Raw genomic sequence first — 22,222 nt, 5'->3', positions numbered from 1 at the left:
GATGTACCTGACGCAGCTAGGTAAACAGTTGCATCGAATTATATCCGGTTGTCTTCTCCACCATCGGGCCATCCGACGCAGTCCGGGAATCGGGAAATGATTCCCGCTGCGTGGAGAGCCAAGAGACTCCGTAGCAGGCTTATTGCCCCAAGTACATCATAATGGGGAAACATACGAGATGAAGGTGGCATATTGAGATCCAATCAATTGTACATGTGCTAAAACTTGAAGAAAACTCTCTACTGAAACGGTAATCACAGCGACGAGCCCGCCGGGGGCCGCTTGCTGGGAAATCCACCATTGGGATGGATGATGACCTTGGTATAGCCCTCCACGCGCTTGTCGAACTTGTCATACGCTGTCTCGGCCTCGTCAATTCCAATCTCATGCGACACCACGAAACTGGGCTTCGCCTTGCCGGCAATGATCAGGTCTCGCAGTTGCCGGTTGTACGCCTTGACGTTACACTGGCCTGTGCCGAGGGTGAGTCCCTATCACAATGTCAGCACTAATGTCTCTTATCTCAGGAGAAACGGGATTTTACTATACCTTCTCAAAGAGCTTGCCGAAGCTGAGACTGATCATTCCTTTCGCGGCGGATGCATCACCCGCACCGGGGTCACTGGTTAGAAGGTCAGCCAACATTCTTGCTATTAGTCGGATGCCTGGAGTTGCCAACCTTGGGACATAGAGCCCCGGAATCCCCAGTCCACCACATGCGCGAGTCACGCGAATCATGTTCTCCAGCACAATGTTGGGTTGTTCGGTCGAATTATCCTTGCCGACCGCCTGATACCCGACCGCATCCACCGATCGATCGACCATATCCCCGTTCAATGCGATGATCTGATCGACGGCATCACCAGCGGTGAAATCAATGGGCGTGGCACCGATGCGCTCCGCCGCTCGCAACCGTTCAGGGACCCGATCTACCACGTACACGCGAGACGCGCCGCGCAGCTGGGCGGAATATGCGGCCATGAGCCCGACCGGGCCAGCGCCGAAGACTGCTACACTGTCGCCTGGCTGGAAGCCCGATATCTCGATTCCGTGCCATCCTACTCACAGTATTAGCGCACGTGTGGTGGGGGAGTCAAGGGCGACCGTCGAGGGGATATACCTGTGGGAAAGATGTCTGGGTGTTCCGTTAGTTAATTGTTCGCTGAAGACCAAGAGCATGGCATGCTTACCTGCCAGCAGAATAAAGTCCGCTTCGTGTTCGGTTCCAGGTGGGAGCTTCAGAGCATTGAAATCGGCGTAGGGGACGCGCAGGTATTGTGCTTGGCCTGAGGGTGCAAATAGTTAGCATGAAACCGCACTACCTATCACAGTCAGGGTCCCACAAACCTCCGCGGTAGGGTCCCATGGCCACGTATCCTGTCGAGAGTCAAAGTCAACATGAAGCCACGGACAGCGCTCACTCAAGGGAAGCGAACCGTATGCGCCACCAGCAAATCCGGGATTTACACCCGTGCAGAAAGCTGTCTACCCTTCCTCACAGTTCCGACAACGACCATCCGCGACGTTGAACGGCATGACCACGCGATCGCCTTTCTTCAGCAGGGTGACTCCCTCCCCAAGTTCTTCCACAAGACCGAGGTTCTCGTGTCCTAGTTTGTCGCATTCGTGTCAGAATTAGGAGAGATATGGAGTCAGCATTGGACGTACCGAAAGTGATGCCTGGCTCTGCTGCTGTTCTCCCTTCGTACATGCTGGGCGATGTGTGAGTAACAATGTTGTGTGGACTCTCGTCTACCCTACTCCCCCAAAGTGTACTCACTGCAGATCCGAACCACAGATAGCTGCCTGTCATAGCTGTCAGTTACATTGTCAGACATTGTACCCATTTCGTACAACATACACTGGTAACCTTGACGATAATGTCATCGGGGTGCTCCAGCTTGGGCCGCTCCACCTCCTGCACTTGGACCGTGAACGGTCCGACGTAGTTCAATGCCTTCATGGATTGAGATGCCATTGTTGCTCAAACCAATTGAGTGAGTTTTGTCAAGAACAACGGGAATTACAACCTTGTTGGTTGAATGCCGGCCATGCTACATATTTATGGGGGGTTCAGTATATCATCGAGGAGTGGGGTGAGGGGAAAGAATGTGAGGAGTGGGGGGAAAAGGTGGGGGAGCTGAGTTGATGACTGGCGCGTCGCGTCTTTTGCCTGTCCATACCAAAGCCGAGATGCGGAACACAATTCCCAGGCCGAACATTGACGCAATATGCCAATGAGTAGGGAAAGTGATATTGTGATGCTGCAGTCATGCTTATTCTCTCCCCGGTTTCTCGGGGAGAGAATGGCCGTAGAGGGAGATGACCTCCGCGGTCACATCCTCGACGCTAAGCTGAAACGGGACAAGGTGGAGCCGGCCAGGGCGGGTGAAATTCCCCGATCGAGCGGATTTCCCTTCTCGGCAATCAACAGAGAAAGCGAGGAGTTATTCTCAAAGGGCAGATCACGATGGCGACATCTGCGTATTGCTTCAAAGCATGGCCTGTGATGATCAAACTAAATACAATGGGCTAATCCTTTGTCATTCATATCCACCCGATTTATAGCCCCGCTGCCTCGCAGCTCGTTGGACTGGCTCGTAGCAAGCAAGCCATTGTTCCCCGCGTATCCTTCACAAAATCACCTATACTTCTATATCTATACAACTGAAGCCTTCATCATAAACAGCTATGGTTGTCATCTCCCGGTTCAGAACACTCTGGGGCATTGCACCCGGTCCGGACCAGACAGAATGGAGAAAGAAGTTCGTGGAGCTTAAAGCTCACGGCTACGGTAAGCTGCGCCGCTTTGGACTGCCTGCCTTGTCAAATGTCGGACTGACCGGATAATCGTAAAGCTGGAATTGAAATTGATTTTGCTGGAATCAGTCCCGAGCAACTGCAGCTTCTCCGCAAGAACTGTGACGAGGCCGGCTTGGAAATCAGCGTACTGTCAGCATCCCCGCTTGCATTTGCAACAAGCAAATTGGACTGATCACATCGCAGCCTCTTCTCCTCCTGGCCTCAATATGTCGGACCCCGCCCCCGTGGATTAACGCCAGATGCTCATCTGGAGTTCTACCGGGGACAACTTCGTCTAGCGACCATCTTGAAGCCCGTGGTCATCAACGCACACTCCGGAGCGTAGGCTTTCCTCCCGTGATGCTGAGTATGGCACTATTCGAGTACTGACCATCTTGTCAAGGGACCACTGGAGCTATGATGAATCGGTCTACTTCTACCAAAAAGCTCTGCAAGTAGAAAAAGAAGAAGGCTTGGAGGGCATCGTCTCCCACGAAACCCACCGCAACAGATCGCTCTTCAGCCCTTATTCAACCGACTACATTTTGCAGAGAGTTCCAGAGTATGTACTCTTGTTCACTATTCAACCATAGCCTGATACTAATGGTACAGACTACGTGTCACGGCCGATATCTCCCATTGGGTGGTCGTCTGCGAGAGACTCCTTGATCAAGGTGAAGAAGACCGTGAGATCTTGGATCGCCTGATCCCCAACGTAAGCTTGCTCGTTCGTTTAGATACAACTAATGATTGACATATCTCCCAGGTCCGCCATATCCACGCACGCATGGGAACAACCCAGTCGTCACAATGCCCTGAGCCTCTAAACCCCGCGTTTGCGGCGGAGCGGCAATTCTTCGAAAGCCTCTGGCTTCGCATTGTCAAGTCGAGACAGCAGACAGACCCTAACTGCCGAATCACTTGGGTTCCGGAATACGGGTAAGTAGCCACTCTTTTAAAGTTATTGTTGTTGGGAATTCTAACAATGTATGCAGCCCCTTCCCGTACCATCCGATAGGCACCGCTCAGACTTTCGAAGAGCTAGCTGATAGTGAAGGGAAGCGTCTGGAAGCGCTTTTTGAGTCCGCTGTCAGCCAGTGATGCTTAATTTGCCAGTGCAATGAATACTTAACGAGATAGACAACCATATAGTAGTGTCCCCATTCAAGATCTCCGCGGTCGAATTACTAGGTGTATTTGAAACACTGTTTAAAGACAAGTAGTCTACGAGAAGCATTATTTACATTAGCATCGCTGCCGCGTGCAGCTTCTAGAAATCGCTGTTCAGAATGATGTCGCACTTTCGTATCCTTTCGTTGAATTTCTCGTGAACGCCGAAACAGCACTGCGATCACCCGGCAGATGTCAAATCCACTTCCGTCCAGTATATCTCAAGAAAAACTATCAGTGGAGGTTGATTCGAATATTCCCAGCTCAAGATATACTAGCCAATGTTGGCCACTTACTCAAAGAAGGCCTAGAACGTTTAACTATGATATATCAACTTACGTCAATGGTCAAGGTACTTATTCAAAATGAGTTCGATCAGGAAATTTGGTTATATACCCAGGTGGTTCTAGATTCTTATAGCATGTAATATCAGGACTAGTAAATATGCCCTGCGGAGGTCTTCTTGTCGTTTTCGGAGTAGTTGCCTGATACACCATGTAGTCCTCATCTGCCATCTGTTCCTGCAATATTGGTTAATTCGTTCCGTAGTATCCCGATCTCTGTGACTGCTTGGAGAAGAACTGGCGCTAAACTTATTCAAATAACTCCCATGGAATACTAGAATAAGGTTTCTTCAGGATTGAAGACGCTGCGAGCAACATCCGTTTTGAAGAAGCAGTAAATATATATTTTAGGAAATTAATTATCCCTGGTTCAATATCGAACATCGAATTGGTCACTCTAAAGGCGGCCAAAGCATCGTATTATGTATCTTTCAAAAACCTGATACAAACCCTATGTAGACCATACAAAGACATGCAATCCAAAGACTCTCCATATTTTTATAGTACAGGAGTATAAATTCCAAGGCGATATTGACTGGAAATGAGGCTGCAATCCGAGTAGTAATTGGGAGTAACAAAGCTGTATCGAGTAGTAACATAGACACTGCAGTGATATCATTCGAACAGTAGCGGACGGTGGGGATTCTCCACTACCGTTACAAGAATTTATATAGCACTGGGCCTCTGCTTAGACTCGTGCAACTCTAATTCCGCAGTGACATTACAAATTGAACATACCTCAATAGTGAGTGTATTGAAACCGGCCTGGTTGAACAAGCTTCACGCAATACATCCACTTATTGGCAGACTTTCTGATACCTCCCATCCGAGTGACCCTAGGAGAAGATACAATAGCCTACAGATGACGTCTATAATAAGCCCGCCGAGATATCCCTCTAGGTCTCTAGCACGTGATAGTCCCTTTAGTATTCTCCGGTATCTCCCCTTCCCTACCTACCTCCCTCATGTTCCCTAAAAACCGGGATAGCAATATCAACTAAACAACCGGCTCATTAAACCGAAACACATTCTCCGGATCCCATACCTCCTTCAGGTTGCGTAACCGTGGCAGATTCCGCGCACTGTACAGTATCTCAGGTGCCTCATCCCCGTGAGCGTAGTTGACGTAGATCTGCTGCGGCAAGAACCCACTACTCGCTTGGAGGTCTGCGCGTGCCTTGACCCCGAAGGCATTGACCGGTTTTTCTAGGTCGCCGGCGGGGTATCCGAAATTCCAGAGTCTGAAATGCGTGGCGATTTATCAGTCAGGCATTTATCCTATGCATTGCATCGAAGGCAGAAATATGGGTGAGGAGTAGACCTACAAATGAGCCGTGATATCCCTATACGGATATGCTGTGGCATTATCTGGGACGGACAAGGCCTTCGCCTTGGGAAAATGCTCTATGAAGAACACGCTGGACTGCGCATCCGGATACTCGAGATAGAAGTCCTGCATCTCGGTGAAGAAGGTGTTGAAGCTGGAAATGTCATAGGCCTTGACGCTGCCGCCGTAGACATTCCGATACAAACCCTTCGTGCAGGCGGCCATGCTGGGCTCGGCGGCGAAGAAGGCCGTGTAGGTTAGATCTTTCCAGGGAATGACGGTGATATTCTCCCGGATGGGCGTTGCGTCGCGGAGCAGCGGGCTCAGAAGCTGGTCGAGCTCGTCCTTGGGGCCGGCGTAGACGGCATTGAAGGTGAAGCTCAGGCCGCCGTACGCGGCGACGTAAGTGACATAGGTAATGAGAGACAGCTTCTCCGGCATGTCTGTCTCGAAGGATTTGAGGTAGGTCAGGAGGGCGGTGCTGGCGTTCATGGGGAAAGCGAAGTCGGCGTTGATCACGTACTGCGAGGTGAGATCGGTGATGCGGTACGTCGCCTCAATGACGATCCCGTAATTGAAGCCGGCACCTCGCACGGCCCAGAAGAGGTCGGCGTTCTCGGTCGTCGACGCGGTGATGATTTCCCCGGTGGCGATAATAAGACGCACACTGATCAGGGCATCGAGAATCATCCCGTGGATGCCATTGTATCGACCGAGGCCACCACCGAGCGTCGCGCCTAACATGCCCACGCAGGAGGAGGTACCGGTTGCTGGCGACGTGGAAAAGAACTCATCAGCTCAGAGGTACATTATCAGAGTGAATTTAGCATAAACGTACTGATCTCTTTTCCAGCATTGTACAAAGGCTCGTACACATCCCCAAACCGCACGGCGGCCCCAATGCGCATGGTATTGGCGGCAGCATCCACCGAGACATTGCGAAAATTACTGAGGTCTAACATAATCCCATTCTGAAGCGTACCGTAGGAGGTGGTAAACCCATGGGCGCCGCCAGTGGCCAGGAAGGAAATGTTGCTCTTGGCAGCAAACGCAACCTGCGGATCTTAGCATACTATGCATGGTGGTAATTTCAATATCCCGTTCAGCCTACCAGCTTCTGAGCGTCCCTCTCCGTGGCAGGTTTCACAGCTGCAAGGTAAGTCGGACTATCATGGAGAGTCCATCGCTGGGTCTCATTGGTCCAGTCCGCATCGGAAGGGTAGAATATTTCCGTGGCAGGGGAGAGGCCCAGCAGGGGGGACGATAGGACCGACGAGAGGTTGGCGGCGGGGAACCCTGCTAATACGACTGGCAGTAGATGCCAGACACTGCTTAGGGTCAGCAACCGCGATATGCGCATGTTGGTTTAATGATACTATTTTGCCTGTCGAGTGACATTGAACCGTGTGCCAGCGTCTGTCTTATACCAGGGCTTCCTAGGGCTATCTGTCACCAGAAGTGGTGAATGAGCGACCTACGTCTTACTCGGATGGATGAAAGGAAAAAGCAATATCTAGGTGCTATCCCATAGGTAGTACCTGGCAATACTCGGCTGAAACTCCGCCATCGTCCTGGTACATCCAATGACTTTGGATATGGATCTGTTGGCATCCTAGCCGTTGCTGATTAGTGCACGGAAATGGCGGAGACGGCGTATTACACTAAAGCGTAACTATTAGATCAATCAATAAGCACTAACTCGAAGAACCGTCGGGCATCCCCGATTGGTCAAATCTAATGCATCTAATGGTGGAGTGAGCCCCATACTAACGAGTCAGGCAACCCACGGAAGCCACTATCAAAATCTCTATACCAACTGGCCCGCTGAAAGTGACAGGGGCTTTGCTGATCTGCAGGACCAGGCTGAATGATCAACGCTCTGCATTTCTCGACCTGATGCAGGCTCACTTCTCTCCTCCTGCCCTCGCTCGGGCCTATTCTGGGCTTAAGTCCGTCAAACTCCGACTATCTTCTCTGACCTGGCTCGGTTCTAGGTCAGGCTTAATTCCGTCAAACCCCGACATTCCCCTCCCCCTCCATTGATCCCCGATCGCCGTTGGAGCTGGTTAAAGAGAGAGAGCTTCACCAGACCTTTCTTCGAAGGAATCACTCATTCCACATCTGGTTCAGCTTCAATAAGCACTAGTTTTTCCGCCCCGCAGGCTTCTCCTACATTATCGTTCCGAACTCGGCCGCTGCTGAGAATTCAGTTACACCTCGCCGCTAGTTACCTCCACCGCAGCGACAATGTCCGAAAAGGTCGTCCTCTGTACCGGTGCCAACCAGGGACTGGGCTTTGCCATCATCCAGGTGGCCGCGCTGCGTTATCCCACCCACAAATACATTCTGTGCAGTCGCGACCTGGGCGCCGGCCAGCAGGCAGTGCAGAAGCTGCGCGATCTGGGGGTGACGGCGGCGATTGATCTGGTGCAGTTGGATGTGACCAAGGACGAGCAAATCACCGCTGTGGTGGACAAGGTGACGTCCACTTACGGTAGATTGGATGGTAAGTGTGAGCCTTCTGCACAAGTGGAGACACTTGGATGTTCTTTCATCAGAAGATGTGATGTGATACCTCAGCATTCCCCGTCACTATCCCATTCCCCGCTCCAATCTCACCTCATCTTCCTTTCCCACTTTCCTACACCCAATCAGCAATGCAGAAGGGAACGTAACAGAAAGCACTCATGAATTCTGAGTAATAACACAATAAAAATAGTCCTGATCAACAACGCGGGCATCATCCGTCTTCCCTCCGCCACGGATCTTCCCGCCGCGCGCGCCACCTACAACGAGATCCTCAACGTCAACATCACCTCCGTCGCACTGATGACCACAGCATTCACGCCGCTGCTCTACCAATCTTCCAGTCCCAAAGTGATCAACATCTCCTCCGGGCTGGGGAGCATCCAAAACTCGCTGACCAAAAAGATGGGCCGTGCGCCCGCCTATGGGGCCAGCAAGATCGGCATGAACGGATTGACGGTCCACATGCAAGTGGCCGAGAATGATCGCATCGAAAAGGAGGAGGCTGAATCGACCGGAAGTGGTGGAAAGCCGCGCATCCGGTACTATGCCTGTGCACCGGGGGCGTTGAAGACAGCGTTCACGAACTGGTGGCCCAATGGGCGGTCGCCCGAAGATGGGGCGGAGGTGGTGGTGCAGTTGTTGGGAGATGATGAGGGCAAGTTTGAGGGAGGTTCGTATTGGGAATTTGTGGAAGGAGAGATGAAGGTCGTACCTTGGTAGTTGGTAGTTTTCACTGTCTCTACACACTGTACCTAAGAGGGATGGTTGACACTCCTGGGTGCCTTCTTGGATGCAAGATATGCAGATTCTGGCCGCATGAATGGTACGTTCTTACTGTATCGTACACGGTAGTTGTACTAGACTGGATTGAATTGAAGTGAATCATATAAATTAGTACAGTAGGTGCAGCTGACTCCTCTCAGCTCGGCAAACAAGCTAGAGCCAGGCCAGCGTGGACGAACCGCGGGGGTAAAGGGGTAGTGGGTAGTTCGGGAGCGTCCAAATGTCCAACGAGAAGGTCTCCCGTGGATTCAGGTGTGTTGTCGAATCTCCTGGCATCAGCGAGTGGAGCGAAGGGCAGGAAGAAGCAATGCCTGAGGAGCCTCGCAGGGTTACACTCGTATAAACCCCTCTTAAGCCGATTTCAAAGAGACCGCCAATCAAGACAGGGGATTCACACTCGCTAAAACCACTTTCAAATCCCGAGAAATGTGCTCGTCAGCTACTTCATCCATTGGAATCAAAATTGTGTGGGGCTCTCGGGCCGAAGAAGCGACTAACTATTGGTGCGGTTTTAGATTCGGAACTATTCGGTGACAATGCCTCACATCAGCAGTCACATCAGCTTAGTAGTTACAATATCTTCTAGCTATAGTGAAGGACAGTACTCTATAGCAGGTTACTGTAGTATAGCAAGTCATTGACGGCAGACAGCTCATATCAAATTGTCTCAATGTCAACAACAGCTGAATCTCAATATACTATGCAACTATCCATATTGACGACATCGATTGCTACTGTCCTAATACTGGATATACGCCTTCTCCCCTCTCCCTAACAGAGAGAGTCATTCAAGCCTGAAAGGTCAATACTTCCTTATTCTCATCTCGCCGTTTGAGTAAGTTCTCCAGACCCACGATCTTGCTCGTCCCCCACTCCTGACTCGTCAGCACCGGCGCCTGCTGCTGCTCCGCAGTTGGTGCCGGGATGAGTGGACTACCCGAGAACGGCACCATCGGCAGGCAATTGTTCGGCCGCGTGCCAATCAGCACGCTGTACTTGTCAAAGGGCGCTTGGAGGCCAGGAGCCCGCACCACGCGGTGCAACCCCGATTTCAGGACCTTGTTCGTCAGGATTTCCATCGCATCGCCGAGGTTGACGATGGCCGTACCCGGCACGGGCTTGACCCAGCGCCAGCTGTCTTCCGTGACCGTTTCGGGCCCCAACCAGGTGGCATTCGCGGCGGGAATCTGGAGCCCACCGAGCCAGGTGAAGAGAATGGCCAGACTAATGGCGTCTTTGTGCGCGGGGAACGTCAGCTGATCCACGATGCCCGGCTTGAGGCCCGTGTAGCGCAGCAGCCGGAGGAAGTCACTCGAGGGGTCTTCCAGTCGGTGGGCCGAAGTAATCGTGCCAGGCTCCAGCTGGAAGGCATCTTCTAAGACGCTGAAAATCACATTGGCGAGCTGATTACCCTGCTGCATGGTCATGCGGTATAGATCCACATGTGGGGCCAGCCAGGAGGGTAATTGGAAATCTTTTTGATGTTCACTGGGTGTAGCAAAGAACTCAGTCATTGGGATCTGGATTATGGCCCGGGTTGTTAGCTGAAGTCGGATTATGTGGCCTACCATGAACTGCACAGAGACTAGGAGTAAGGAAACATGAGACATAAATGAGTACATACATTGATGGTCTCACTATAGCGAGGCTCTCCATCGGGTAAGACATCCTTCGTGAAGTATCTAAGAATCGATGAAGTTAGGGAATCTTTCCTTCGCTATTCAGCCGCCCAGAGGAAGTCTTTCTGGGCCTGGCAGGCAATACACTTACCCCATATCGAAGACCCCAATGCGGTCTCTCGTTTTGAATGCCTTCTTATCCGCCATCGGCAGGTTGGGGAAGATACTCTGACCCAATCGACAGCAGCTGACTACGTTGCGAAGCATCTGCAACCCATCGGGATGGTCCGTCAGGTCGAGATAGAAGAACCCCGGATCCTGGCAGATAGCAAACATGCGCTGAGCCTCTGCAGGGTCTTTCGCGAGGAGCTTGGCCAGCGAGATGGTCTCCAGCTCGACAATAGGAACATCATCGGGAAAGGGAGCTGGGTAAAGATCGCTCATGTCAATGTCCGCAACGACAGTGGATTGATCAATTCTGCCGGGAGACATTTTGAAAACGATATGGGAACGTAGTATGCGGTCTGTGATACTCAGTGAAGGTACTGGGGCGAGAGGCTGAAGCAAGCTGGATAGAAACTCTTCGAAGGCTAGGGAATGGAAGTCTCTTTAACAGTTTCGTGGAGTATCATGGTGGAGAGACTCGACAAATTACCTCTTGAAGAGGCTGCTCGGGATACTGCACCCCGATGTAGCACTGTGTCTCATGGCTGACAATCACGCACCTTCACCTGGATCAGCCGCTGTGGTAGTGCCATAAAGCACAGGATGGACAGCCTGCATCCAGCCTCATGCTGCATAGTATCATATGATAGGAAGATGAAGGAACTATGCAACATACACTTCGCCAATTCCACTAGACCTTCTCGCATAGATTGAGGTCATTTACCCGAAGCTCCGTTGATCAGGTTCCGATATCTCCGCAGTGGCAAAGGTGACAGCAGGATTGCTGATTGCATGGAGTCGTATGCTGGTCGTATTACTGGGATATCACTGCATGTAGTAGATACCGCACAGATCCCGAAGTTGCATATGCTATCAACTTCACAGAGCCAATCTACCCGCTCAGTCGATCAGCACAAATCGTCAACGAGGGTCTCATCTGGTATCTAATCTGCATGACCATCCACTATTATACGCATAAGGAATTGTACGTTTCAATGCCTACGGAATGAGGGGTAATGGCTGTCATCCAGTCGCAAGCAGCTTTCCAGGCTTGGCACTGCAGCTTATTCGGATAAGCAACCACCATCCGTAGCCCAGAGCAACCGGGCAACGAGCTTTCCCTTTCTGTAGAAACGCGGTCTCGCCTAGTCCTCAGGAATATCCAATCCAAAAGCGTGGACTCCAGCTGAGTGAGATGGGATCTGCAGTCAGAGTTTAGAAACACACTGCCCGTATCTTCTCCGCACCGGCTCATCCAATTCCTTCACCAGGTGCTCCATGGGTGATGGTCATCTGGAGCCCCTTCGTCAATCCGGGCCGCCTGCTCAATCATTGTAAACCGCGGAGCATCGGCAGGTACCTGTGCCGACCAGTCAGAGAAAAAGATACTAGAGAAGATTCTGGGCTTGTAAGTCTTACCCGAGAAAGAAGCCGGATATCCCCCTAGAGTCAATTCGAGTCGATAACAGGACAGCTATCAATTCATAGGCACCAGCATCAACGTATATCTTGATATATACTAACAATGGCTTATGGTACCTCAGTTTCCTTTGGCACATATATACATAGACTTCACTATCAGTGCCCTATGTATGATTTATTCAAGAGTATAGTAATATACTATGTGTTGATTACTGTGGAATATTACGCTGTAATGTACCCTTCTTACTGCAGCTCAAGAAACAATGTACTAGTCATAAATTGCAGGTAGTAAAGAGTTCCTGGTCCTGAGACTATCAGCCCAAAAAGACTCGAGATCAGCGCGGGGGCTAAGACCGGCATGATGAAAACCACTCAGGTAGTAAGTACTATATCAAAATAATAGTTCACGGACTTTTGGAACTTGCTTTGGTTGGCCAGTAATGTTTCCTTTGACCCGGTGAATGGAAAAGGAGATCGTGGGCGATCTGATATTCCTTAGACGTCGTACAAGACATATCGTATCGAATGAACCGGCTCAATACGATAGGACCAATTATATGAGAGTTACTGTCACCATCCTTCGTACTTTCTGCCTATTATTACCAATACTCAGACAACTTCAGACTAAGCGAATAGCCGGGACTGTAGATCCATATCCCGACGAATGTTTTGCTTGGTCTGCCCAGTAACCACCAGAAGAATTCCTAATCACCTCCCCGGCCGACTCCACACATAGATCTGGGCCTCATGATCATGCAGTAAGATGCTCAGCTCGCCAACATGATCGCGGAATTCCGGAAGACGCGGTGCAGCTAAAGCCTCGCACGATTACAGTCATTCTACCATGTGGAGCACCTCTCTAATTGCCTGTCGGCGGCTGCTGCGTTACACAGGCTACCTTTGCCTTGAGGAAGGCCTGATCAGCGTCGACAGATAGCGAGAGAGCAATAAGATTCCTTCGGAAGTGGACTAAATATTCGTATGTCTAATAGGAGCTGAGGTTGAATGAATAAGTATATATACCCTGAATCTCGTGTGCGGTACACCCACCAGATCACACATTTGATCTGAAGAATCAGACTTTTCAGTGTATCTCCATTACTGCCTTCATTATATCTCTTCCTCAACTTCGTTTCGTTAGACCAGTGCCTCATCATGCCCATTCCAACCCCAAAGACGCCTCCCCGGACACATGGCAATGGCGTCGAGAGACACTCGAATGGCCTCCACCTGAATGGCAGAGACCACCATGGCATGGAAAACCAGATCGCCATCTGCGGAGTAGCAATGCGCCTCCCCGGAGGCATCCAAACCCCCGACGCATTCTGGGATCTGTTGGAACATGGTCGGGATGCTCGCGGGCCCGTGCCTTTGTCCCGATACAACCTGGAAGGATTCGACGACTCCCTAGAGGGGAAAGAAACGATCAAGACCCGATTTGGGTACTTCATCGAGGACGACTTGACGACGTTGGACGCGTCCTTCTTCTCCTTGACCAAGAATGAGCTGGAGAAGTGCGATCCCCAGCAGCGGAAGCTGCTCGAGGTGACGCGCGAGTGTCTGGAAGATGCCGGCGAGGTCAACTACCGTGGCGAGCGTATCGGATGCTATGTTGGCACCTTTGGCGAAGACTGGTTGCAGATGAGTGCCAAGGAGTCTCAACACTCCGGAGGATACATCATGACCGGGCATGGCGATTTGATGATCGCCAACCGGGTCTCGTACGAGTATGACTTCCACGGACCCAGCCTGGTCATAAAAACCGGGTGTTCAGCGTCCTTGGTAGCGCTGCACGAGGCCTGCCGAGCGTTGCAGACTGGCGATGCGACAGGTGCCATCGTGGCGGGCACCAACCTGATCATGGGGCCCACCACCACGGCAGCAATGACGGCGGAGGGGATCCTGTCCCCGGAAGGCTCATGCAAAACATTTGATGCCAATGCGGATGGGTTTGCGCGTGCAGAGGCTATCACTGCCGTGTATATCAAGCCCCTCGCCGCGGCCATTCGCGACGGGAACGTCATCCGCGCAGTGATCCGCGCCACTGGCAGCAATAGCGACGGCAAGAGTCAAAGTCTGATGAGCCCGAATGGGGCAGCTCATGAGGCTTTAATGAGGCGGGTCTATGAAGATGCAGGGCTGGACCCTGCAGAGACGGCCTATGTCGAGGTGCGTACTATGTTCCCATTCCATCCGGCTCGTAGACCCGCCACACTGCAGACGTTGACGAACATGATACCAGTGTCACGGCACAGGAACTCCCACCGGAGATCCCATCGAAACCACCGCAGTGGGAAATGTGTTTGGCCAGAAAGGGGTCTTCATTGGCTCTGTCAAACCGAACATCGGCCACTCCGAAGGATCTTCGGGTATCTCGAGTCTGATCAAAGCAGTGCTGGCCCTCGAACATAACACAATCCCCCCCAACATCAAGTTCAACAACCCGAACCCCAAAAGTCGGAGGAATCCCCTTTACCTCGTGAAGATGTTATACTGACTGGCTGGCATAGTTCCATTTGCTGAAAAGCAGCTGAAGGTCCCTCTCGTTGCCACGCCGTGGCCGGACGACCGCGCTCGTCGCATCAGCATCAATTCTTTCGGAATTGGCGGTGCCAACGCTCATGTATGCCAGTCCTCTTCATCCCCATGAGTCCGTCTCGGATTGCACAGTGGCTAACCTCCTGCAACCTAGGTCATTGTTGACGCTTTCGTGCGGGACTCAACTCAATTGACCGCGGAGGAGACAAAGCCCAAACCCACGTTGCTGGTATTTTCAGCCAACACACAATCCTCACTCACACAGAAGATCGAACAATTCCAGCAGTGTGTACCCGAAAAGCCCCAGTTGGCTCAGGATGTCGCGTACACCTTGGCTGTTCACCGAGAGCATCTCCCTTACAGAGCCTTCGGCATCTGGGATCATGGGGCCTTTTCGGAAACATCGGGACTTGCTAAGGTACCCAGTCGTGTCCCTGAGGTTACCATGATCTTCAGTGGACAAGGCGCCCAGTGGGCGCAGATGGGCAAGGACCTCCTCGAAACAGATGTAGAATTTCGTCGAGACATCCATGCAATGGATGACGTTCTGCAAAGCTTTGCATACCCCCCGAACTGGTCGATATCAGGTAGGCGATAGCGATCTGCCTTTGATTCCGTGCATCCACAGAAGACTTTATAATCAACTGACTTACCTCAGATGAGCTTCAGAAGTCCAAAGAGAGTAGTCAGATCAACCGCGCAGAGCTTTCCCAGCCACTGTGCACCGCTATCCAGATTGCCCTGGTCAACCGGTTTCTCGCCGCAGGGATCGAGCCGAATGCCGTGATTGGCCATTCCAGCGGTGAGATCGCTGCTGCGTATGCGGCCGGCATCATCACAATGGAGGCTGCGATGATTATCGCCTACTATCGTGGGTATGTGGCCAACGCGATGGCGCCATCGAACGGCGCCATGGCCGCCATCGGGCTTGGTGCAACCGAGGTCTCGCAGTTTCTGGTCGACGGCGTTACCGTGGCCTGTGAAAACAGTCCCTCTAGCACGACCATTTCCGGCGACGCGGACAAAGTCGACGCTGTTCTCTCTGCGGTCGAAACGGCGGCTCCAGATGTGCTGGCGCGCAAACTGGTAGTGAACATTGCGTATCATTCACACCACATGCGTTCACTTGCAGGCCAGTACTTCGAGCTCGTCAAGTCCGAGATGGCACGACACCCGCGGTTGACGCCAGCCAGCAGCCCCTCCAGATCCAAAGCGGATTTCATATCGAGCGTGACTGCAACACGGCTCGAGGACCCGGCCATGTTCCTCCTCAGCCCAGACTACTGGGTAGGAAACCTCACCTCACCGGTCCTTTTCGCCCGGGCTGTAACCACGCATCTCCAGTTGTCCACGCAAGATGGCCTGTTCTTGGAGATTGGGCCTCACTCAACTCTAGCGGGCCCGTTACGGCAGATCACTGCGGCGGCGTCCAGGCCTTGTGTCTACACCGCAGCTATGATTCGAAACGAGAACTGTGCCCACAGCCTCCTCGCGGCATTTGGGCGATTGTTCCAGGAAGGCGTCCGCGTAGATTTCTCATCCCCTTCGTTGATGGGTAGCGGCGGCAAAGCCCTGTCCGGACTGCCTACGTATCCATGGGATCATAAGAGTTCATACTGGTACGAAAGCCGCGTGTCGCAGGCGTGGCGTCTACGCAAGTTCGCCCACCACTGCCTGCTGGGAAGTCGAGTGCCCGAGACCCCGGACATGGAGCCTCTCTGGCGGAACATGCTGCATTTAGAGCACGAGCCCTGGCTGGCAGATCACAAAATCCGCCGGGACGTGGTGTTCCCGTTTGCCGGCTACATCGCAATGGCCGGGGAAGCTGTGCGACAGATCAGTGGCACGGTCAATGGATTCAGTATCCGCCATGTGGTGGCACAATCCGCACTGGTGCTGGTCGAGTCCAAGCCGGTGGAGATGATGACAGCACTGCACCCACGCATGCTGACGGATTCGGATGATGGCGAGTGGTTTGATTTTGTCATCATGTCCTACACCAATGATACCTGGACCAAGCACTGCAAGGGGCAAATCAAACCACTAGGAGAGGAAGTGATATCCAGCAGCAGGCCTTCACCGGACTGTCTTCGGCGTCAGGTGGAACCAGCCCGGTTCTACGAGGCCATGGCCAATGTGGGAATTGTGTACGGCCCGGAATTTCAGGGCCTGACCAACATCCACTGCTCGCCTACTGATGGGTTGGCGACGGCCGACATTGTGCGAGAGACGCCTGGCTCGAACGGGTCACGCTCGCCGTTCTTCATTCATCCGTCTTCAATCGACGCCTGTCTTCAGCTTCTTCTGGTTGCCATGGCAAGGGGCCTGGGTCGCAACTTCAATCAGCTGTCTGTGCCCACCGTCATTGAAGAGCTGGAGATTGCTAGAGGTGCCAATGTGATGCAGGCCATCGCTTGGCAACCCTCCCAACTTCAGCGCTCCGGGGTAGAATGCATTGTGGAGGGCAAGACCGTGTTCCGAATGGCGGGCTTGCAGCTGACACCGCTGGATGATGACGGCCTCGCGGACGAGCCTAGCCAGGATGTCCATGCTGCTGCTCGACTGGAGTGGTTCCCGGACTTCGACTTCATGGATGTGGGTTCCTTGTTCCAGCCCCCCGTGTCGGACCGAAACGAGACCCGCCTGCAGGAGGAGATGACCCTTCTTTGCGTCCTGGATACAGCAGCTAAGGTGGCAGGCTGCCAGCCCTGCCAGCCACACTTTGCTCAATTCCGTGACTGGCTACAGTTGGAGATTGCCCGTGCCGAGCGTGGCGAGTATGCTCTCGTCGACGACTGCCAGAGCTACGTATCTCTGTCGCCTGAGAAACGACAAGAGATGATCAAAGACCGGTATGAACGGTTGTTGCAAATGAACAAGCGGGCAGTAGCCATCAGCCTGATGCGCATATGTGACCACGCGGAGGCCATCTTCACGGGCCAGGCCGACACGCTCGATATCCTGATGCAGGATAATGTGCTTACGGAGCTCTACGACGTTGTCAGCTTCGGACACAGTGATTTCGTGCGGTTCCTGTGCAACACCCGGCCAACCCTGCGAATTCTAGAGGTTGGCGCGGGCACCGGCGGAACTACAGAGCTGATTCTGCGCGACCTCGTCGACGACGGGGGCTTGCCGCTGTATTCCACCTATACCTTCACCGATGTTTCTGCGGGCTTCTTCCCACAGGCAAAAGAGCGGTTCGCGTACGCTGCAAACATGGAGTATAAAGTCTTCGATATCTCCCAGGATTCCGCGAAGCAAGGGTTTGAGCCAGGGACGTATGATCTCATTTTTGCAGCCAATGTCATTCACGCCACGCCCGTCCTCCAGGACACCTTACGCAACCTGCAGCCACTCCTCCGCGCCGATGGGATGCTGGTGATGACGGAGCTTTGTGCCGTCGTGCGAGCTCCAAATTATATCTTTGGCAACTTTTCTGGCTGGTGGCTGGGAACGGCGGACAATCGACCTCACGAGCCCTATGTTCCAGTGGACCGATGGGATGTGGAACTCAAGGCCGCCGGCTTTGCTGGCGTGGATACGGTTGTCTATGATGAAGAGGAACCATACCGATATTGTGCCGCTATCTTGTCCAAGCCAGCTCCAAAGTCAGCCCTCGAGGGACGTCCGGAGCCCAAGGTCGCCATTCTCGCTGCCCACCTTGACACTGGGATTGCCCCGTCCCTCGTAGCCGGGCTGCGGCGGTCTGGGTACTTAGTAGCTACCTGTCAACTGGGAGGTGCGCTACCTGAAGACCACGATATCATCTCCTGCCTTGATCTCGAAACAAACTTCTTCGAGGATATTTCTGCAGAACGATTTGCCGCATTCCAAACGTTTCTTCGGTCGATTAGTACGCAGAAGATTCTGTGGCTCACAAAGCCCGTCCAAATCCACTGTCAAGATCCATGCTCTGCACAGACAATTGGTGTGGCACGAACCATTCGATCCGAGCTGGCTATGCCCTTCTTCACGCTCGAGATCGATCCTGCAGAGGGCAGGTTTGCAGACCTAGTGTCTCAAGTTTTCAACAAAATACGGCCCAAGGAGGACCATAACGACCTGGCTTCAGACAAGGAATTTGCCGTCCATGACGGAACTATCTGTGTAGGACGTTATCATCCCTTCTCCTTGACCAGGGAGCTCTGCGAGAAGAGCAGCGAGAACATTGCCACGACCAAGACCCTCGAAATCGGCCGGCCGGGCCTTCTGGAGACCTTGAAATGGGTAGATCAGGCCCTTCCCGAGGTCCTGCAGCCCGATCAGGTGGCTATCAAGACCCACGCCATTGGTCTCAACTTCCGCGACATCGTGTTTGCCATGGGAATCATCCCCGCTGGGGCCGATGGGAAGGTCCCTCTTGGTCTGGAAGCAGCTGGTATCATCCAGCGGGTGGGATCCGAGGTTCAGGGCTTGTCCCCCGGGGATCGAGTCATGGCATTGGCGCCGCACGGATGCATCACGACCGATGCCATCTTGCCGGCTTCGTTAGTAGTCCGCATGCCGGACCACATTAGCTTTGAGGAAGCAGCCACCCTGCCCATTTGTTTCATAACCGCAATGCGTGGCTTGATAGATATTGGCAGGTTAGAGAAGGGCCAGACGGTCTTGATTCATTCCGCGGCCGGTGGCGTCGGGATCGCAGCCATCCAGATCGCGAAATTACTGGGCGCGGAGATCTTCGCGACGGTGAGCACCGAAGAGAAGACCAGGTACTTGGTGGACCAGTGGGGGATTCGCCGGAGCCATATCTTCTATTCCAGAGACCAGTCGTTCGTCGCCGATCTCATGCATGCAACGGGGGGCCGTGGGGTGGACCTCGTGCTCAATTCGCTGTCCGGGGAGCTCCTGCACGCGTCTTGGAAATGTGTGGCCGAGTATGGTATGCTCGTGGAGCTAGGTAAGCGAGATTTGGTGCAGTCAGGCCAACTCGATATGCGACCTTTCCTGGCAAATCGGAGTTACAGTTGCGTCGATATCTCGCAATTCATAAGGGAGCGGCCAGGGCTTATGGGCGGGTGAGCACGATGGAGTTTAGCCATGTGTTGAAAGGTCCAACTAACGTGAAGTAGGATGCTTACAAGACTCAACGGACTCATGAAACTTGGCCTTCAGCCTATTACGCCCATAACCACATTCAGCGGCGAAGACTCCGGCCAGGCCTTCCGGTACCTGCAGCAAGGAACCCATATCGGAAAGGTCGTCTTGAGCATGCCCGAAGACACCTCATCCATCCCATCTTCAGCAACTCCGCGTCGCATTAGCTTCGACGGAACGGCAACATATCTCCTCGCAGGTGGTCTGGGAGGGTTAGGGCGTTCGCTCGCTATATGGCTCGTGGAATCAGGCGCCAGAAACTTGACTTTCCTCTCGCGAAGCGCCGGTGTATCGGAGCAGAGCAAGCAGCTCTTCCAGGAGCTGAAAGCCATGGGATGCTCCGTCCATGCTGTCGCGGGAGGTGTCGATAAGATGGACGATGTGAAAAAGGCCATTTCCCTCTCCAAAGCTCCTATCAAGGGTGTTTTCCAACTAGCAATGGTCCTGGATGTACGTTTGCCCCTTCTACCCCTCCACTTCCCTCTCCTCGAGGGACCATTGAACCATGCGCTAACATAACGAACTTGTCCAGGATGCACCCATCCTCGACATGTCCTGGTCTGCATGGCAGACTGCCAACCGACCAAAGGTCCAAGGCACATGGAATCTGCACGAAGCGTTCCAGGCCCACTCGCTCGACTTCTTCTGGCTGGCCAGCTCGCTGGTCACGGTCGTCGACCAGCCCGGCCAAGGTAACTACAACGCGGCGAACACCTTCTTGGAAGCCTTCTGTCAGTACCGGCATAAGCAGGGTCTGCCGGCCTCGGTGTTGAACATCTGTCCCATCGACGGGGTCGGATTTGTCGCTGAGAATCCGATCGCCCGCCGCAATATGAAGGCTCAGGGTCTCTATTTCCTGGGTGAGAGCGAATTCCTCGACTATGTCGAGCTCAGCCTCCTCAACTCCTATACCACGGTGACTCCCGCCGGGTCCGGCGCACCCTCACCCTCACCCTCAATCTCGCCACCCGCCGCCTGGAAGAATCCCGGGCAGATCCTGATGGGTCTCCGGTCGGAACTCGATCTCGATGATCCCAACAACCGGACTAACTGGCGCCGGGATCGTCGCATGGGGATTTATCATAATGTTCATGCGGAGGCGAGCAGCGAGGAGGGCACGGATGCCAACACGATCAAGGCATTCCTCGCCCGTGCCGCGGAGGATCCGTCGCTCCTGACGACGGTAGAGAATGTACACCTGCTGGCGGAGGAGATAGGGCACAAGATCTACGACTTCATGCTGAAGCCGGATGAAGAAGTGGATCCCAGTCTGAGTCTTCAACAGATGGGGCTGGATTCCTTGATGGCCATCGAACTGCGGCGCTGGGTGCGGCAGACCATGGGATTGGAGTTTAGTGTGCTGGAGATGATGGGAATGGGTTCGTTGATTAAGCTGGCGGAATCAATTGCCCAGTCCTTGCAGGTGAAGTACGAGTCGTGATGAGGTGTCCGGCTGGTGTCGTCGACAGTTCGGTCGAATGCACCTATTACATGTATGGAACCCGGCGGGAGATGGTTGGATCCAGATAGAACTGCCTACGGCCAACTGCAATTGATGTTTCTTGATAATGTATTATGATATTATGAGTAGATGTAGAGCTCCTCTGCTCATCAAACCCAGGGACATGAAGCAACTATAGGGCCCCGACAATGCGTGAGAACCAGCCTCTGTGTACAAGGAATTTTAGGTATCGTCGTTGTCGATGTCGACTTATCTTCGGAGTTTTTGGGCTCCTTGGGGGTCGGCAAGTAATCAATGGGGCATTGCTCTCTTGATTCATGCTTCTTACAACAATCCGCACTGTGCAAGCTTATACAGAGTGCTGCTTTTACCCTGCGGACAGCTATACTGCATGTATGACAACAACAGGTGCCCTACATTATTCGACTATAAGTGATAATTCAAATATAAGAGCACTTCAGATATATCATACAAGTGTGATGCATTTTGTAATACCGCGCCACTCTCTTGCTCAGTAAGCCCTGAGTCATTGTCTCGAATAAGAGAATAGAAGAAAATAAAAATAGTAAAAGCCATGAGCCAACGGATTGAGTTACTGCACTGCACACTCACAGGACTCACAAGACTCACCTGGCTAGAGGACCCACTTAATTTATTACTAGTAGTTGACATATGAAATCTCTTCTTTTCCGCCAATTAGAATAATCCATATTTTCCGACCTTAAGGGCGAGGTACCTAACTTGCGCCAGACAAGAGAGCGTTCAAGATTCAAAGATACCTCTTCAGATCCAGAAAGGCCAACCATCTTTATTGTAACATGTTTCTTCTGAATTGCATCATGGTACTTGTTGGATCTTGGAAATCGGACTTCCTTTTCTTATGAAAATTCCAGCGAATCTGCCTACTTCACGAGCTGACGTACGTCCAATTCGGCTAGTGGAGCATTGCAGCCATAGTGAC

The 22,222-nt window shown here is 52.7% G+C and overlaps 6 protein-coding genes across 6 annotated transcripts; 3 read left to right on the top strand and 3 right to left on the bottom strand.

Annotated features, from left to right (window-relative positions):
* Window positions 1–254: 254 nt before the first annotated feature.
* Window positions 255–1,978, bottom strand: ASPBRDRAFT_199540 (glutathione-independent formaldehyde dehydrogenase; the record flags this gene model as incomplete). Its single annotated transcript, XM_067621338.1, has 10 exons — window positions 255–491; window positions 550–622; window positions 680–1,058; window positions 1,121–1,135; window positions 1,191–1,286; window positions 1,348–1,377; window positions 1,515–1,610; window positions 1,669–1,712; window positions 1,781–1,806; window positions 1,862–1,978. 10 exons carry the CDS (start codon window positions 1,976–1,978, stop codon window positions 255–257), a joined length of 1,113 nt encoding a protein of 370 aa, XP_067475087.1.
* A 713-nt stretch (window positions 1,979–2,691) lies between these two features.
* ASPBRDRAFT_199539 (sugar phosphate isomerase/epimerase family protein) lies at window positions 2,692–3,903 on the top strand (the record flags this gene model as incomplete). The annotated part of the gene is made up of 7 exons (XM_067621337.1): window positions 2,692–2,794; window positions 2,859–2,952; window positions 3,007–3,144; window positions 3,206–3,364; window positions 3,415–3,517; window positions 3,569–3,741; window positions 3,798–3,903. The coding sequence occupies 7 exons, from the start codon at window positions 2,692–2,694 to the stop codon at window positions 3,901–3,903; spliced, it is 876 nt and encodes a 291-aa protein (XP_067475086.1).
* Window positions 3,904–4,949: 1,046 nt separating this feature from the next.
* Window positions 4,950–7,050, bottom strand: ASPBRDRAFT_68573 (FAD-linked oxidoreductase). The gene is made up of 4 exons (XM_067629002.1): window positions 6,755–7,050; window positions 6,482–6,698; window positions 5,642–6,413; window positions 4,950–5,557 (listed from the first exon to the last, which is right to left on the bottom strand). The coding sequence occupies exons 1-4, from the start codon at window positions 7,001–7,003 to the stop codon at window positions 5,314–5,316; spliced, it is 1,482 nt and encodes a 493-aa protein (XP_067475085.1). The 5' UTR covers window positions 7,004–7,050; the 3' UTR covers window positions 4,950–5,313.
* Window positions 7,051–7,518: 468 nt separating this feature from the next.
* On the top strand, window positions 7,519–9,141 carry atsC (SDR family oxidoreductase). Its single transcript, XM_067625838.1, has 2 exons — window positions 7,519–8,149; window positions 8,363–9,141. Exons 1-2 carry the CDS (start codon window positions 7,891–7,893, stop codon window positions 8,890–8,892), a joined length of 789 nt encoding a protein of 262 aa, XP_067475084.1. The 5' UTR covers window positions 7,519–7,890; the 3' UTR covers window positions 8,893–9,141.
* Window positions 9,142–9,743: 602 nt separating this feature from the next.
* Window positions 9,744–11,066, bottom strand: ASPBRDRAFT_199536 (2-oxoglutarate-dependent dioxygenase; the record flags this gene model as incomplete). Its single annotated transcript, XM_067621336.1, has 3 exons — window positions 9,744–10,475; window positions 10,580–10,637; window positions 10,726–11,066. The coding sequence occupies 3 exons, from the start codon at window positions 11,064–11,066 to the stop codon at window positions 9,744–9,746; spliced, it is 1,131 nt and encodes a 376-aa protein (XP_067475083.1).
* Window positions 11,067–13,415: 2,349 nt separating this feature from the next.
* fgnA (polyketide synthase fgnA) lies at window positions 13,416–21,240 on the top strand (the record flags this gene model as incomplete). The annotated part of the gene is made up of 7 exons (XM_067618640.1): window positions 13,416–14,330; window positions 14,404–14,617; window positions 14,672–14,784; window positions 14,854–15,286; window positions 15,358–19,720; window positions 19,775–20,249; window positions 20,332–21,240. 7 exons carry the CDS (start codon window positions 13,416–13,418, stop codon window positions 21,238–21,240), a joined length of 7,422 nt encoding a protein of 2,473 aa, XP_067475082.1.
* Between the last annotated feature and the right edge of the window lie 982 nt (window positions 21,241–22,222).

Source organism: Aspergillus brasiliensis (assembly GCF_001889945.1).
Source record: "Aspergillus brasiliensis CBS 101740 unplaced genomic scaffold ASPBRscaffold_14, whole genome shotgun sequence".
Classification (NCBI taxonomy): Eukaryota; Fungi; Ascomycota; class Eurotiomycetes; order Eurotiales; family Aspergillaceae; genus Aspergillus; species Aspergillus brasiliensis.
Note: the sequence above shows the minus strand (reverse complement) of the source record. Positions and strands in the feature narration are given on the sequence as shown.

What these genes read in the sequence shown, in the direction of transcription:
- ASPBRDRAFT_68573 (XM_067629002.1), bottom strand. Translation starts at nt 7,003, where the DNA reads ATGCGCATATCGCGGTTGCTGACCCTAAGCAGTGTCTGGCATCTACTG. An exon ending in AGAGGGACGCTCAGAAGCTG is followed by an intron (nt 6,699 to 6,754) that starts GTAGGCTGAACG and finishes TAAGATCCGCAG; the next exon opens with GTTGCGTTTGCTGCCAAGAG. An exon ending in CAATGCTGGAAAAGAGATCA is followed by an intron (nt 6,414 to 6,481) that starts GTACGTTTATGC and finishes CCACGTCGCCAG; the next exon opens with CAACCGGTACCTCCTCCTGC.
- atsC (XM_067625838.1), top strand. Translation starts at nt 7,891, where the DNA reads ATGTCCGAAAAGGTCGTCCTCTGTACCGGTGCCAACCAGGGACTGGGC. An exon ending in CACTTACGGTAGATTGGATG is followed by an intron (nt 8,150 to 8,362) that starts GTAAGTGTGAGC and finishes CAATAAAAATAG; the next exon opens with TCCTGATCAACAACGCGGGC.